This window comes from Abramis brama (genome assembly GCF_963993115.1).
Source record: "Abramis brama genome assembly, chromosome: 10".
NCBI lineage: Eukaryota > Metazoa > Chordata > Actinopteri > Cypriniformes > Leuciscidae > Abramis > Abramis brama.
The window spans coordinates 42,230,820-42,249,215 of NC_139972.1; the positions used below are offsets into that span (position 1 = coordinate 42,230,820).

The 18,396-nt window shown below is 40.9% G+C and overlaps 1 protein-coding gene across 1 annotated transcript; it reads right to left on the reverse strand.

Annotated features, from left to right (window-relative positions):
- Positions 1–606: 606 nt before the first annotated feature.
- Positions 607–18,082, reverse strand: ppm1lb (protein phosphatase, Mg2+/Mn2+ dependent, 1Lb). The gene is made up of 4 exons (XM_084127623.1): positions 17,307–18,082; positions 9,880–10,039; positions 6,798–6,959; positions 607–2,914 (listed from the first exon to the last, which is right to left on the reverse strand). Exons 1-4 carry the CDS (start codon positions 17,724–17,726, stop codon positions 2,568–2,570), a joined length of 1,089 nt encoding a protein of 362 aa, XP_083983749.1. The 5' UTR covers positions 17,727–18,082; the 3' UTR covers positions 607–2,567.
- Positions 18,083–18,396: the final 314 nt, after the last annotated feature.

An 18,396-nucleotide genomic window follows, 5' to 3' on the forward strand; every position in this document is an offset into this window, starting at 1 on the left:
TGAACTGATAATCAATCCTTGCCAGGATTGGCAAGAGAGCTGGTTCAACACGCCTCTCCCCATGTTCCTATCAGAGAGCTCCGCTGTGTACAGTCAGTCTCCCAAGACATCTATGGACTGGTCAGCCAGCAGTGGAATTTTCTCACCACCCACAACAAGGAGATCAGGATGAACCATCAGACACGATGCAAGGAAGCACATAGTAGGCAGAGAGGCACATTATATACAGCCTGTAAAGTTTGTGAGACAAAAAAGGACATTAAGTTGTTTCAAAGGCAGTAAGTTAAATAAGCCTACAAATGACCACAGACATTGAGTCTTGGGTTCCATGTCAGCAACTGAGAAAAGCCTGAGAGAAATTCAAACAAAGATGAAAAAAGATGAGATTCACACACTGATGTTTTTTACTGAACACACTGAAGTTCTCAGTTGAAAAAAAACTTTTCAAACTTTGTTAGAAACAACAAAATGGCCTGTGCTTCCCTCAAAGCTGTGCTTGTTTTCGGTTTCTCTGTCATCTCTACAAATGATCAAATACAACCTTTAAGCATTTTTAATAAAATATTTATTATCAATGATATTTTTATATATTTTTAAAATACCCATTACACAGTAAATTAAACAATCTTAAACATAACAAATGATTCAGAGTCATGTTTTATTTTTATTAAATAAGCATGTCTCACCAATTGTCATAATTGATAAACACATGCACAGGAATAACATCAGTAAAAGGAGCCTGATTTTCAGAAGCTTCGTAACATTATTTGATGATGCTTTTGAAGCTTCTAAAAGTCAGGCTCCATTGACTGATATTGCATCACCTTGTGTTAATATTTAATATAAACATTCATTTTGTTATTCTTCGTCTCAGAGAGACATCAATATGTAAAATAATACATTGACAATTGACATGAACCTCCGGACACTGTAAACACAAATTCTGGACAACACAACACTTCTGGCAAATAAATTCATGATAGAAAGAGAAATAAAATAAGTTTGTTCATTAAAATAACGCAACATATTTGGATTAAAATCTTCCAATGATCATACTGAGTCAAGTCAAGGCTTGTGAAAGTCAGATATACCTGAAATATGTTTTAGTAAAGTAGTTTGGTAACACTTTATTTTACAGTGTCCTTATTACATGTAGTCACTGTAGTAACGACTATAAATTATGCATAATTACATGCGATTAACCAAAACCCTAATCCTACCCTAACCCTATAGTAAGAACATGTTGTTAATTCAAATTACTCATTTATTAATAACTATAATTACACTGTAATAAAGACACCTTTAAATAAAGTGTAACAGTAGTGTGCTGATGTGCTGAACAATCATCACGTCCACATCTGACAGTTATAGGCATAAACAAGTGAAACTTTTGCTTGGTATAAATGTCTTCATATTAACAGAAAACGCCTTCCAACAGAACTAGGCACACGACACTTCAGCGCCTGTTAAATATGACCATTTCTGTAACTTATTAGTTTGGAATGAAGAATCGACTGATGACATGAGGTCAACAGAGGAAGTCACATGTTGCTTTGTGTGAGAAACAGACCCACTTTCACGTCTTTATTCCCCCCTCCGCCAAAGGGAAAACTTCAGAAAATGTTCAGATTCGGACAAGGTTTGTTTGTGCACTGAATGTGTGCTGCACCAGTTCAAAGAAGAGGAATGAACATTTATTCTTCTTTACATGTGTGTGTATATCTGTATTATTATATATTCAAGTGTACATGGATTTGCTATGGTATGGAAGCTTGTTTCCATCACAGAATAAAACATTTTAAAAGATAATTGTGACTTTATTTTTCAGAATTGCGAGATATAAAGTCAGAATTGCGTGATATGTCGCAATTGCATGTTATAGAGTTTAAATTTCAAATAGAAACATGCAATTGTGAGAAAAAAAAGTCAGAATTATGAGATAAAAAGTTGCACTTAGTTTTTATTTATTTATTTGTGGCAGAAACCAACTTCCATCATATGGGGTAAAGAGTGCATTCAGCAGAAAAGTTTGCATTAGCACAGAAATGAAGTGAGCATGTATTTGCATGCATTTGAGAGCTCTAGCAGAGGTTTTCAGGCAGTTCCTTGATACTTTAGAGCTTGACAGACATGGTCACTATCACAGTTTACCTGTTTCTCCATGATTCATGATTTACACACTGTACGTGTTGGCTGGGTTATTTCTTAAGGCAAACCTACTGTTAATTATTGAAAATATTATATGCAATAACCAGGGAAATTAAAACCAACATGACAGATAAAAACAGATCAAAGTGAGGGATAATGATAATATTTGAACAGATTTATATGAGAGAACTGTGTAAATATTCTTCAGAAATTCCTCGGGGGAGCTATACCTTTAATGAAGAAGTGATTGCTTAAATCTGTACCATTCAATTTAAATACAAAGCGTTGCTTCTCCAAAAAATACAGCCTTTTAACATTTTTATCTAATGCTAAAGTTATGCATAATGATAATCGCTCATCCAGTCACTCAGATATCAGTTTGCAGTCCATGGTCACATGTGAAAGCAGATCCGTCTTCACTAGCCAGCAGCTTTGGAGCCTCTCTTTCTGAACTTGATCACCATCACGGTGATGTTGTCCGGACAGCCGCGGTAGAAGGACTGCAGGACGATGCTCTTCGCACCGAAGTGCGGCTCATCCAGACGCTCTTTGATGAAGTGCACGGCTTCCTCGCTGCTGAAGGCGTCCCAGAGTCCATCTGAGGCCAGAATCATGAACTGAGGCTGTAGTTTGTCCAGGTCAAAGTTCAGCACATCAGGGTCAGGGATCAGCACCTTCAGCTTCTTTAGCGGATAGTCGCCGAGTGAACGGGACATGGCAAGAACGCCTTGCACACGCCAGGAGCCGTTGAAACTGATGAAGCCACCTAAATCAGAGAAGCTGATTACTGCTGGATTAAAGCAGGCCAGTCATTCAATATGATAAATCAAGGTGTTTCAAAAAATAACATTTTGTTTTGTTTTGTAGGAAGTCATGAGACCATGTATTTCAGACGCACACACAATGACAGTTCTGCTAATAAATCTATAACAGTTGCAGAACACATTTAACTCATTCCCTGCCACTGATGGAATTTTCCAGCTTTCAGTGTTTCCACTGTTATACAGTAGGCGGCGCTATTACACATCTTTTGAAAGAGTATAGCATCTCCTGATCACAACACAGGTGAAGAAGCAGCAGAAACAAGCAATATCATATGTAATCATATGCATATGTAAAATAACAAGATCATCAAAAATAAACAGCATATAAATAAAAACTAATGTTACTGAATGAAATGTCAACCCAGGACTGAAGCTTTGAGGGTGTTGATGGACTCGATCTACTCCATCTGTGTTTTCATCATCGCTCTGAATCTGATCCAGATGTAGTCTTTGACAAAAACATGATTTTCTCAGCTTTTTGCTCAAAGTGTTAATTTTTTAATGAAACTTATTCAAATGTTGATAATAAAAGGCATGAAGCTCTGTTCTTTCTTTTGCTATATTGCATGTTCAGATATTCATTCAACAAAATATTCTGAGGGCCATGAAACGTTTGTGAAAATGATCAGAAATGCTGGCGGTGGAAAGCAACTTCTTTAGAAAACTGTGGCGAGGAATGAGTTAAACTGCAATTTAATGTCAGCTTCAAAGATGTTTGGCAGAATGTCATGAAGCCAAATTTAACACCTAAATTAAAAAATTGTCATTTGTTTCATGTCAGAACCAGAAATGGTGATTGTATTTTCCTCCCTATTGTGATGTACATTAGAGTGAAACTGCTTCAGGAAAAGTAAAAACAAAACATGTAGGGCGGGGCTTGATTGACACAATCTCATGTGATTGACAGGTTAATGGAGGGGAGGGAAGACTGTGCACATCATCAGAGAAAAAAAATTATGAGGGGGAGGAGACTGAAATATTTCATTACATTATTATTTTTTTTTTTTTGACAATTATTCACTTTTCGGGCCACCTTGATAGCCACCTTGTATGTATATAGCAGGTCTCCTCTCACTTTGAGAGTTGTTGAAATGAGACTATAGCTCACTTCAGACAGATGATGTTCATCTCAATTTCTGGCTTAGGCATATGTGTACTAGGAATTTTGCTTGAAGCATCCTCGCCTTGAGCCCCTCAGTATCTGAGTGTAGGTTCTTTAGAGCTAGAGCCCATCAGTTCATCTTCTGTAATGTCTAGTTTCCCTGGTACTGGCCTCCTCTTATTACAAGAGTCGTCTAGCCTAGGCCCGTCTTTGCACTATCCAGCTAGGCCTTAAGTTGGTTTTCCTCTAGGCTCCTTGAATTAAAACTCAAGTCACAAGGCTGAATGTAGTTGGCCTCATAGTTGAGGCCTCAATTTTCCTTGGGCTTAGCAGTGAAACAAGGAAACTTGTCCTTTAATACAAGATAAATAGGCCTCGACCCAGAATTTGCTGATAGTACTCCCCTTGTTAGGGTCATTGTTAGAGTGCTTTGCTACCCACAGCTCTAGTTTATTCAGCCTTCACCACTGGGGCTCAGGTAGAGACACATCAAGTACTTCCTCCCATTTGGGTCGGTTTTGAGTACACCCCCTTAGAGCCTAAAGCATTGCCATGGGCTGACGCTCTTGATATTCGAAGCTGCAGGCCTTTCAGTAGGCCTCCTTCATAGTCCTGTAGCGTAAGATTGTACTCTCCTTGTTTAAAGGGTCGATAGCACTTCTGCTTAGTACACTGCCTGTTGGCGATGTAAACTAAGTATAACCAGGCCCACAGAAATGTCTGTGAGAGCACCTAAGACATCTGAGGCTAGCTCTGCTAACAAGTATCGCTATCAAGTAGTTAGGCCTTCACAGGCCTCCTTGAAGGCAAATCCCCAATGAGTTGGATGTTTAGCATTAATTATCACGTTGCAGGCTCCCTTGGAGCCTCCCTGATTCTAGCCCAGAGCCTGGTCAATATATATCAGGTTGAGCAAAGTGTTTCAGATACTATCTGAGGTTCGCTCTGTATGAATACTTAGCTCCCTAAAGTCTGGTTGGAAGGTCGAAGGACTCTCATGAGGCCTCCCTATTAGATCAGCCCTAGAGCTGGAGGCGCTCCCCTTATTAGAGTCCCTTTTTTAGAGTGCCCAGCATCCACAGGGCCTTGAAGCACTGTGTAGATCCAGGATTGAGTAGAGTTACTCCCCACGTTTGCAAGGGTTATAAAGTGCTATGCGGAGTTCTACTCTCCAGGATGCCCGTCTCTATGATCCGGTCTGTGAGTGACTACTGTCACTATCTGCAGTCCTCCCTATCGGATGCCTCCACAGGTTAGGCAGATAATGTGAGAGACTCTGTTTAGGAAACAGACAGGTTGTTGGCAACAGTAGGTCATTAAATTAGACCAGGTCAGCCTCCCTGGTGGTATGTGGGGCTGACTTTATGTTCCCCTCAGAAAGTGACTGGACGAGACTCCTTTCGGACCCCCTGTCCATATTCTCTTAAAGGAACCCCTTCCATTGAAGCTGTTGGTACCAAGCCTTTGAGCGGCCTTGGTTGGCCTTCATTGTTTGGAGGCCTCTTTAAGGCTCATAGCTTGGGCAGTGGCTGTAGGGAAGCCTGCATGTGACCCGAAGGGGGAGTGTTTTGGCATTTCAGTGAAACTGCCATTTTTTGTCACAGCCATAATTTGGCATGCACTCCCCTCAGCATGGTGGTGTTAGTATATCATTCCCCAAAGCATCATCTACCCAGTGCGAGTTCCCTTTCGAAAGGGAACGTCTCATGTTACGGGATGCCTGCTGATGGATGTGGAAGTGGATGACATGTATTCTAGGCACCCTTTTTATACTTCTGGGTCGCACCAGTAGTGTCGTCATAGGCTGTCGCCGGTCAATAACGATTGCCGTGATTGGATAAGATTTCAGACACCGGTTCACGTGGAGGCATTCCCTATAGCGTCATCGATGCAGTGCGAAAAGGGAACCCTTTCGAAAAGGGAACCCTTTTGCTGTTTTGCTGCCCTGCTGCAAACGAGATGTATAACCAGACAGCAGCTTCTGGCAGCGTTTCTGATGAATCTGAGCCCATTCCTCATGAGCAATGGCCTCCAGTTCAGTAATATTCTTGGGTTTGCGTCCTGCAACCACCTTCTTCAAATCCCACCTGAGATTTTCCATGGGGTTCAAGTCAGGTGACTGTGATGCCACTGTAGACTCTTCCATGATTTCTTCTGCAACCAAGCCTTGTTGGAATTTGAGGTATACTTGGAATCACTGTCCTGTTGGAAGGTCCAAGCTTAAGCTTCCTCACTGATGGCATGACGTTTTCTCCTAGGATTTCCTGATACTTCAATGAATCCACTTGCCTTTCCAGTGCCAGAGGATGCAAACATGACACTCAACAAACCTAGCCAGTTCAGATATTTCATGTGTTCTAGCTCAAGCACACCTGGTGCAACTAATGAAGCCCTTGATTAGTGAGACAACACCTGTTTGCAGATTTGTGCTGTTGTGAGGGATTATATTCAGGGGATTGAATAATTTTGAGACTGCAGAAGTCATTAAAAGTTGCATTTTCAGTTGAATTTGGGGAAACAATTTAAAAGTGAATTTTGCATAATAGACCATTTAAATCAGTGTAAAGGAAGTATAACTACTACCCTAATGTATAAATACTTTACAATTATCACATTACAGTAATGGGGTAAAATGTTTTTAATTGACAATGTGACGATGCAAAAAAACAATCCTAAACATAATTTAATATATACATGCATGACTGCAGTGGGCTGCTACTCACCTGCTTTCTTGATTCTCTTTCGCTCTTTGACCTGGTAGGGTTTGTGGTCATGTGACAGCGGGACGGCATTACCGTCTTTATCGCACAGCACTGCCCTGGAATCGCCAACATTAGCTACAGTCAAGTCCTTCTCAGACAGCAGAGCCACCAGACACGTGGTACCTGAGCGAGACACAAACCGGATGCGAGTGAGGCTCTGGGCTGAACTTACCCGTTTACAAGACTGAAAAACTTCATAAAAGGGAACTCTGAGCCAGTTATCAATGGAAACCCAGGCCGGTTTCATGCGTGTCTGGTATTATTCTCAGTGCCGGTCAGCATGCATGTGTCATGTATGTATTTCAGCGTGTAGGTGGTGTTGCCAGAAGCGGATTCTCCAATCCTCTAAAGTGGAGTGGCATCATCTGGGACAGTGGTGTAGTCTACGTGATACGCAGGTATACGCCGTATACCCACTAGAAAAGGCCAAGGATTTCCGTATACCCACTTAAAAAATCGTGAGGATGCGTAACAACTTCGTTTTGTGTCAGAACTTTCACTTTCATTCATAAATTCACCCCGTCTGTGTTTGCGAAGCGACACCGAATCGCGGAATCCAGTCACAAATGGAGCTTGCTAAGCAGAACGTCACCGAATTTGGCTATTTTTGAATGAATAAATCAAAAGTAGGGCTGTACAATGAATCAAATCTCGATATGGACTAGTGTCTGTGAATATTAAAGTTGCAATTGTTCTACGCGTCTCTGGGAATGAATGAGCGCTCAATGTGTGCTCCACTACACACACACACACACACACACACACACACTGAAGCACGCGTGATCACGCTCGTGGTGTTTTCAGCGTTTCACTGTATTGAGACATGAGCTACTACATGTGCACTTCATCGCAGAGCTGCTATGAGAGTCACTTCACGAGAATTTCACCATTTCATTTGATAAAAGTCATTCATTCGTTTCATATACAAACACATAGAAACTGTAATGTCTTTACGACAACCTGTCAAAATAAAAGTTCGGTATAACTTGAAGAAATTATAACAGAAATATATTACTATTGCACAGTAGAGTATACTTCAAGTAGGCCTAATAATAATAATAATAGTTTATTAAAACACACAGAAACTCAAATGTCTACAACCCACCAAAATAAAAGTTCGGTCTAACTCAAAGAAATTAAAAAGAAGTAAAAATGATTTTTAAAATAATAATAATAATAATAAAATCTATTAAAACGTTATTTTAAGGGACTATCACACAAGTTTTCATACATGTTTTAATTTAAAGAGTAGCCTAAACTTGTCAAAACAATAACACCATTTTTTTTTTCAAAAACACCATTTCTAAAAGTAAAAAAGGGTGGAGTTGGGGGGGTATATTACAGTATACTCACTACAAAAAACTAGACTACACCACTGATCTGGGATCTCTACTATAAACGCACCAATGGCATTAATGGTCTCTCCCTCTCTCTGTTAGTCTGGTCTTGTTCGCCTCATGCAAGATCCTTCACCGCCTCTCTCCTCTTTACTGGAGCAATCCAGCTCTTGGCCCGATTTACAGTTGAACTTTGTATTTTCGTTAGCCTTCTACCTCTATTGTAATTATTATTATTTTGTCCTTAAATTGGTAATAGGTAGGGGTGTCACAATATATCACAATACAAAAATGCAACAATATTTATCGTGGATAGTGACAGAATGTATTGTGTAGTTCACCCAAAATAAATATTTCTCTGTAAGAAAAAATTCAAGTTTTCAGAGTTATAGGGCCCTATTTTAACGATCTGAAACGCAAGTGTCAAGCGCAAAGCGCAAGTAACTTTGTGGGCGGGTCTTGGCGCTGTTGCTATTTTCCCGGCGGGATCAATGACTCTTGCGCCAGGCGCAAATCTAAAAGGGGTTGGTCTGAAGTAGCTTCATTATTCATAGGTGTGGTTTGGGCGTAACGTGAAATAAACCAATCAGAGCGTCATCTCACATTCCCTTTAAGAGCAGACGTGCTTGTTCTAAAGCGAATTGCTATTATAACGGCGGATTTGCCAGGCACACGCCAGGAGCGGTTCACAGCCGAGGAGACCGACGTTCTCGTCAGGGCCGTAAAACACAGAGAAGTGACGTTGGGGATGGAGAAACACACCCAAATTAGCTTCGGTTAAACAGGCGTATGATAATTTGGGTAAATGTATAAGCTAGATGTATGCTTTTATAATAAACTATCTATCTATCTATCTATCTATCTATCTATCTATCTATCTATCGTAATAATGTATGATTTGCAAAAATGAAAACTGCTGCTTCTGTGTAGATGAGAGAATCAAAGTGTATGCGCGTTGTGCACACGCTACATTGATTATGGCCAAGCATGCGCCCTTAAAATAGCATATGAATAACATGCGCAACGCGCCACTGACTTTAAACTATTTTTTCCTGGTTAGTGGCGGAATTGTTTTCTAAACCCGCAAAATAGCATGAAGGAACGTTTGCGCCAGAACACGCCTCCTTTTTTGCGCTGAACCGCCCAGGGAGCGCAAGTTCATTCCCAAGTTTAGCGACGTGCTTCTGTGGAGGGAAAAGCGCGCTTTGCGCGGGTGCAAAATAGGAATGAAACATGCGTCAGTGTACAAAGTCAATTGCGCTGGGTGCAAGATAGGGCCCTTAATGTCAGTACTACATTAAACTACTATATATAATGTCTTAAACTCAAATAAGAAATGAGAAACACCCACTAATTTATCCAGTAATGAAACAAGTGAAGTATTTATAAGAGAGTCATTGAATCATTAATTTAACCAATTACATTTTTTAAAAAAAAATCAAATTCATTATTTTTTAAACAGACTGCAGCAATGAACATTTTGTCAGAACCTCTAGTAAATCACATGATATTTTGTTTAGTAGTATATTCAGAATCTACTGAATACTGTCAGGTACTTTTTTTAAAGCAGCACAGAGTATGACACGACAGTGCAGAATGACCTCATCACATGTCATTTTTGATTCTCAGGTCAAAGGTCAAATTGTCGTAGACTTGCACTTAGTATATTGTGATTCTGAGCCATCCATCGGACTGTGAGCTCTCACCTGCTTCATCATAGGAGGCCGACAGTTTCTCCAGCATCTCTTTGTCCATGTTGAGGATCTGCTGCCTGAGGATGGACTGAGGAGTACGAGCGCTGTTTTCTTTCTGAAGCTGCTGGCGCAACATGACGGGAAGACGAGACTTGGCGTACTCTGCAGCTGCCTGAGAGACAAACACAGATGACATTTCTCATTCTGGAGCAATACGTCAGGGGATTCACATCAATTTATGAACACACTCTTCTGCGCATGACTGTGGTCATATTGTGCTCATCATACAGTGCATCCGGAAAGTATTCACAGCGCTTCACTTTTTCCACAGCCTGTTATGTTACAGCCTTATTCCAAAATTGATTAAATTAATTACAATTCTACAAACAATACCCCATAATGACAACGTGAAAGAAGTTTGTTTGAAATATTTGCAAATTTATTAAAAATGAAAGACAAAAAAAATCACACGTACATAAGTATTCACAGCCTTTGCCGAGTCCACCTGTGGTAAACTCAGTTGATTGGACATGATTTGATAAGGTCCCACAGTAAACAGTGCATGTCAGAGCACAAACCAAGCTATGAAGTCCAAGGAATTATCTTTAGACCGCCGAGACAGGATTGCAATGAGGCACAGAGCTGGGGAAGGGTACACAAATATTTCTGCAGCATTGAAGCTCCCAATAGTGATGGCAAAATGAGGCTTCCTGAACCACTGAGACCTCGCAGCCCATTGCTTCAGCCAAAGGTTCATTACTCGAAGCTTCATTCAGCATTGCTCACTAGTGACTCCTAGCTACTGTGCAAAGACATAGCAGACAAATTAATTCATTCTGAACCTAATTTCCATGTCTGTAACCTTTCATTTACAATAATAAAAAGACCTGAGCAGACATTTGTCCATGTCTGTTGTCCAACACCGTTGAACAAAATCAACACTATCCAATAACATCATAAGAGAAATCCCAAAATGTTTTCCAACCAGTCAGCATATAATCAAAACTGACCCTTTTCTTCTTCTTCATGCTTGTTACTGTTATTACTGTGAATGAATCATCTGTGCATTTAATTTTCTGGACCTTGTTTGACTCCTTCACTGATACTACTGTCTACTTGATAAACTAACTGGAGGAAAACATAGTTGGCTGGGGTGGAAATGATGCCACAACTGAGGCCGAAGCCGTCTAAAACTGAACAGAAATCATTTATGCTTTAAATATCAAAATGTTTTATAGTTATCTGGTGTTGTATTTGTTCCTTGCACTGGCAGTCAAGTTTTAAGGCTTGCAATGGATTTATCTCTCTTATTCTTGAACTTGTCACTGCTAAATGATCTTTGATAGAAGCAACAAAACTATTCATTAACTGCTTTTTAATCCTGCGCTGGTCTTTTTCATCCATGACCTTCAGCCTGAATGAGAGTAAGGGATGTTCTGATCCTTCCTACCAAACACTGATTATCCGGGGAATGTTGATGTTTTTGTGGACGATACGTGTCTATTTAGGACGGCGTGACCCAGCGGGTGAATAACTCCTGTTTCAAACAAACCCCCAGTGAGAAAACAAGACAAAAACTTTGTTTGCAATGTGACTACAATTACTTCATTATCTCATATTTCACACTTATGAGTATACTTATGAACACATTATATCTACCACTAAAATAAAACATTTTTTACTTACCTTTTTACTTTTCTATTCGTTTGCACGGTTGCCTGCACCTTTTAAAGTTTGATTTCTCTGATTGCATTATGCACTAATAAAGACATACTTTACCTCAAGGAGAAAAAAATAATTTTTAACATCGTACGTATTGTTTATTACAGCACTAACTTGTTTACTAATAGTTTCAAGAGGAATTGAGTTTAATGAAAGCATAAATATGATGTATGAAACGTATGAAATTGCTCACCCAGACTTTGAAGAGTGCCTTCATCAACATTACAAACAGCGTTTCTGTGAACACTGTAATCTTTTTTAATCTAACAGAAGCATACATTACTAGTGAAGGATTCGTGAGGGTGATGATGACTGAAGTCTGAACTATTCTCTTAAATGTTTTCCAACCCAGCACTTCAACTCCCTTCACATGTTATTGATCTTGATCAAAGGATGTCCATCCTCTCTGAACTGAAAATATTCTGCCCATATGATTGTGTTTATCAGCGCTGGAGTAATTCCTGCTGCCTTTCCTTTTAATTCATTTCCTTAGTGATTTCCTTTCACAAGCTACATTTACATGCACAACTTTTGTTTCAATCGGACTGAATCTCTGAACGTAATGTTTATGTGATGCTAAACGTGATCGTCTTGATGTGCGCGTTTATATGTCACAACCTTCGGATCGAGCTCATTCGGATCGATTAAGGTGTTTACATGAAGGCTTTTCAGTCCGATTGAGCCGTCAATCTGAATAACGGATTATTTGGTTGCATGTAAACAATTATTAGCCACTGTCTGACAGTCCGACTGAAAACTGACAGAGAATTTTTTGTAAATATCAACTGTAATCAGAAGCACTCACACACACACACACACACACACACACACTAACTACTACACAAGATCTTCATGTACTGGAGAAAGCTTAACTAATCTCCTCTGATCTGAGTTATCACCACTTAGCACAAAATTTAATTTAATTTAAATTAGCACAAGTTAATTCTTTTTCATTTTAAGTTTAATTTTACAGTCTGTTGGAAAAATTTCCGTCGATGGATGAAATGCAGCTGTGCATCAACTTTCCATCAGACGGCAGCGTCCAAACATGTGCTCAGCAGAACAGACCTTCCTCTTCAGCGAAACACAGATGTGTGGAGGGAAAATAAGACAGAATAACAGTGCATGTCTTAGTTTAGTCCAGAGTAAACGAGAGCCTCAGTGTTGAACACTACACATACTCAAGCATGTGTGATGTGTGTGTTTGGGCTAACAAAAGGTGCTCGCCTATAACTTGACATACTTGCAACCTAAAAACTTTAACCTAGAGCAACAACTCTCATACATCGCTGGCTATGTGTGCGATCCCTGCAGAGGTTCATCAGTGAATCTGACTCACACAAAGTACCCATGGGTGATCCATAGTAAAATGTGGTCTGTTCTTCATTTAAATCACAATCACAGATATGTGAAGCATGCCTCAATCCCAAAAGCATTCACAGGACCTTAAAAACACATTACAGAGCTGGAACAGGCTACAAAAGCACTTCTCGAGACCTGGTGTTCATGAATCCACAGTATTTACAGATTTAGGAGATTCTGGATCATTCTGCATCATACAGAGATCACTATAGGAGCACAACACACAATCCTGAAGCAGACGAGGAACAACACAAGAATAACAGCACCTCCAGAAGACTGAAAGTCTTTGTTCATGCATCTACTATCATGAAAACACTGAACCAGAATGACGTTCACGAAAGGACAACAGGCAGGAAAACACTGCCGACAAAAATATATTGAGGCATCAGGCATATCAGCTGTTTTCCCAAAAAGCAGAAACACAGATATTCTCAAATGCAATGACAGTACAGGCATCAACAAGCACCAACAATTTGAGTATTGGTATCACACTTGCTCTGGAAGAAAGTGATATAGGAAAACATTCCCAATAGCACTGGTGTACTGTGCAACAGCACGTGAAAAACACTCTGGCAATGGCTAAATACTGTCACGCCAATATACCATGCAACACTTTCACATACACACACATTTGCCCACACATCAATCAAAGGCTCACACACAAACACTCACACAAACACGCATGCACACACACACACACATATATAGACACACAAACTCACACACACAGTTCACAAAAATGCTCACACATGCTCAAACACTCACAAGAGATGTGTGACGGTTCTCGGAAAAAAAACGAGCCATGCCAAAATATAATCTGGCCACTCATCCCACCAAACCTGTCCAAACCTTTACCAGTCTCCACCTCAGTAACAAGTGCTTTACACTACAACATCAACAAGTACACCATACCTAACATTTTATTTTACGTGAGTACATAGTAGTTAAAGACACCTAATATAAAGTGTGACCGATTTTTCTTTACTTGATAGTGGCATCTAAAATTATTGAAAAAAAATTAAATATAATTGAAACATCTTTAACTTAAAACTAATATTTTACAATAAATACACAATCTTTGCTTAAATTAATTATTTATTTATCTTAAATAATATAATTTTTTCATGAGTGCTTTGGTTTGGTGAGCATAATTGTATGAATTATATGGGAAAATAATAATTTTAACCTAAATTTACCTTTTGTGAGAATCACCTTTCAGTCTGATGGTTTACTTTGCTGGATATAGCAAATGATAAGAAAATAAACACGTTAAACAAGATAAAGGACGTACGCTTAATTTAATGATAAGTAAGCAATTACAATTTTTAGCTACTGACAGCCCTAAAAATAATATTTATTATAATATTAATATTTATTGAATATACTGAAAACTAAAAGCTCGTATTATTATTTCAACTGCAAATCCTGCCATTTCTACTTGCTTTTCCGGGTCAGTCCGTCTAGTTGTATCGTGTAAATGCATATCGGATATGAAAAAGATGTAAGCTGGTTGTCAAAAAAATCAGATACTCAACACATGTGAATTGGGCATCAAGATCTGCAGTGTAAATGCGGCTCAAATGCTCACACAGACACACACACACACACACACACACACACACAAACACTTACTCGCCCACATCATTCTCCTCCACACGCTCGCCCACACCTCACACATGCTCATCTAAACACATACACTCTTCACACGTACACACACACACACACACACACACACACACACACACACACACACACGGCCTAAACAGCTGTGTTTATAATGGGGTAAGGGTTAGGGTCCATAAACTGTAACAATTCATCATAGGGGTGGGCGATATGGCAAAAATATCATATCACGATTTTTTTTCAGGAAAATCACGATTCACGATTTTATCACGATTCTTTTTCATGTTGGTTTTACAATTTTGCAGGTGACTGAGCATCACAGCCAAACTAATGTCCCTATTTTAAAAACAAAGCCTTAGGTAACAAAATATAAAATAGAAAAGAAGTGCAGACATTTAGGCCAACGTGGCGAAGATATAAAAAAATATTCTGTCATTATTTTCTGTTATTAAAGGAGAACTCCGGTCAATTTTAACATTGAGATCATTTTTTTGTAAATGTGGAGTGCTGTCAGTACAGAGAACAACGACAAAAATCGGTGTTGCCTACACCATGTTATCCTCTTTTTAAAATTTGCACCCTGTTGACTTCAATGGGGCAAGTTTTAATCCTGCTTTTAGCCTCTTAACATCCTTGATGTGTCATTACAAGTGCACAGGTCATGTGAGTGATTCCTTCAGCGTGAACACGGGTGAATCTGACTGCAGTAGATGTTAATTCAGCCAGCGCACATACCTGTATTTACATCCTGTTTTCGGTCGAAGTCCACAGTAGTCGATTGTCGAGTTCACGCGCGTGATCATAGGTAACTAACTAACTGCGTGAACTCGACAATCGACTACTGTGGACTTCGACCGAAAACAGGATGTAAATACAGGTATGAGCGCTGGCCGAATTAACTTCATTTTTATTAATATCTTTCACATCTACTGCAGTCAGATTGACTTCCAGAGCGACGGGTCATCACGTAACTCATAGCCTTTGCACGCTTCGGCGCTTCAAAGAAACGCTCCGTGACTGACTCCACGGCGTCGCCAAAGAGGCCGGAGGGAGTGATTGGAGCATTAAGGAGCGTCTTGCGGTCCGCGTCCTTCATGTCAGCTAGTGTTAACCACAGGTGCCTGTTAAATACGACCACGAAGCCCATGGAGCGACCAATGGCCTGTGCGGAGTGCTTAGTAGCCATGAGTGTGAAGTCCGTTGCCGCAGGCAGGTCTTTTACGACGTCCACGTCCACGATGCCGCCATCCAGGGACTGCAGAAGCTTTGCCTGAAACTCCTGCAGTACAGCCATGGCATGCCAAGTGGATGCCGCTTCGCCTGCAGATGCGTAGGCCTTGTCAGCCAGATGAGCCGTGAATCTGTAGGCTTGGACGGCAAGCTGAGGTCCATGCTCAGAGAAGAAGAGGACGGGCACAGGTGTGCGGCGACGGTCTCCTCGACGGGGGGCATGCGCATATAGCCATGGGCTTCCGCCCGGTCCACGTGGGAGAACATAGCCTGTGTGGCAGAGTGGGTGCGCGCCGATTGGGGTGCAGACCACGACTTCATCACGTGTTCCTGGACGTCGGGGATGAACGTCGGAGTCCTCCTCCTCGAAGCAGCCTGGTATCGGCGGCCCGACTGGAGAAACCAGGAATCCAGCTTACTCTTGGTAGGCTCATCCGGAGTATTCCATGTCAAGTCCAGTTTCTTGACAGCCTTGCTGTCAAGCTCGCGTCCGCGAAAAAGACCGGTGAACGTTGCGGCGGCCCCATGCGGATTTCTCTCGTATTATCTCTTGCAGATTCCTCTTGGATTTCATAAAAAAATATCTTAATTTGTGTTCTGAAGATGAATGAATGCCTTATGGGTTTGGAATGACATGAGGGTAAGTAATTAATGTTTTTTTTAATTAATTAATGAATTTTTATTTTAGGTTGAACAGACCCTTTAATTAAATTTTCCAATAAACACAGAGTATTCAGCAACAAAGCTGTCGTTGAATCCATTAAAATCAAATGTGTCAAAAGTCATAGTACATTAGTGATGATTAGTGAATTAATGATTCAATTCATAATTTACTAATGATTAGTAAATTATAATATCATAAGACGCTACTGAATGAGACATTTGCATGTAACAAGCTGCTTCAAAGGCTAAGATATTTTCTTGGACACCCATGTCCAAACAAAATGTCACTAGAAAGAAAGAGAAATATGCATGCATGCACACACACACAAACACACACAGACACACACAGAGATGCATGCACAGACAGACAGGCACACAAATGCATGCACACACACAGAGAGAGATGCATGCACAGACAGACAGACAGACAGACAGATGCATGGACACATACACAGATGCATGCATGCGCACACACACACACACACACACACACAGAGAGATGCATGCACACACACACACACACACACACAGAGAGAGATGCATGCACAGACAGACAGACAGACAGACAGATGTATGCACACACACACAGAGAGAGAGAGATGCATGCACACACACACACACAGAGAGAGAGAGAGAGAGATGCATGCGCACAAACACACACAGCGAGAGAGAGAGAGAGAGAGAGAGAGAGAGAGAGAGAGAGAGAGAGAGAGAGAGAGAGAGATGCATGCACAGACAGACAGGCTGACAGATGCATGCACACACACATACAAATAGATGCATGCACACAGACACACACACACACACACACAGAGAGAGAGAGAGAGAGAGATGTTTACCTTTCCCCCATGCCCGTCGAAGATGCCGAAGATGTCCGGATGGCTGTTGTTGAGTGTGTCCGTGAGGATGAGGAACCGGTCCTCCATGTGATCTCTCCTGCCCTGGATCGAGTACACCGCGGCAGAGCTGCTCCTGAACTGCCATGTCCTGGAGAAGGAGATCTGCTCCTCCAGCATCATCTCCCTCACCCTGCCCTTCATCATGTTCATCTGCTCATCCAGCATCATCTCCCTCACCTTGCCCTTCATCATGTGCACCGTGTCTCGGCTGGACCGCACGATGGTCTTCACCTCCTCCGTGTGGAAGAAGAAGAAGCTCCAGAGAGCCAGAGACACACACAGCAGGAGCAGGAGGAGGAGAGTCTTGGGCCGCAGCAGCAGAGAGCGCATGATCCGGGCCAGCAGAGACAGCACACTCATGCTCTCACACACACACACACACACTCACACTAATGCACATCAGAGGCTCATGCTCTCCTCCTCCAGCGAGCATGCGCGCACACACATACACTCATGCTCTCCTCCAGAACACACTCACTCTGCGCTAATGACAGCAGAACGACTGCACACATCAAACATCTGTTAATCTTAAGACTTTCCCTTCGAAAAAATAATAAGCAGATGCAACGCTCTTTCCTTTAAAAATGGTACATAAATGGCGTGTTTGTTTAGTCCTCTGGCTCTGTGCAGGTGTTCTGCATACTGTGTGCTCGCAGCTCAGTGCTCGTGTGTGTTTCACAACCAGATGCCAGACAGACAGACAGACAGGCAGGCCTTCGTCGTCAGTACTACTGCTGATTGTTGTCCATGAGACAGACACACGACGATGATCAGTTTCACCAATGTTTATTTTTAATTCTGCTACAGCACTCTTACAAAATACACTAAACCAAACTGCCTGTCAAAATAAAAGTCAGAACTTTGTGCTAGAATAGTTGTCAAAGTTTACCTGGTGGTAAAATTGCCATGTGAGAAAAAATGGATTACTACTTCATCTCTATTATTATTCACCTACCTACAAAATAAATAGGCTAAATTAACAAAATATTAATTTGATTTGTAACTATTTAACTATGTGAGAAATGGGTGC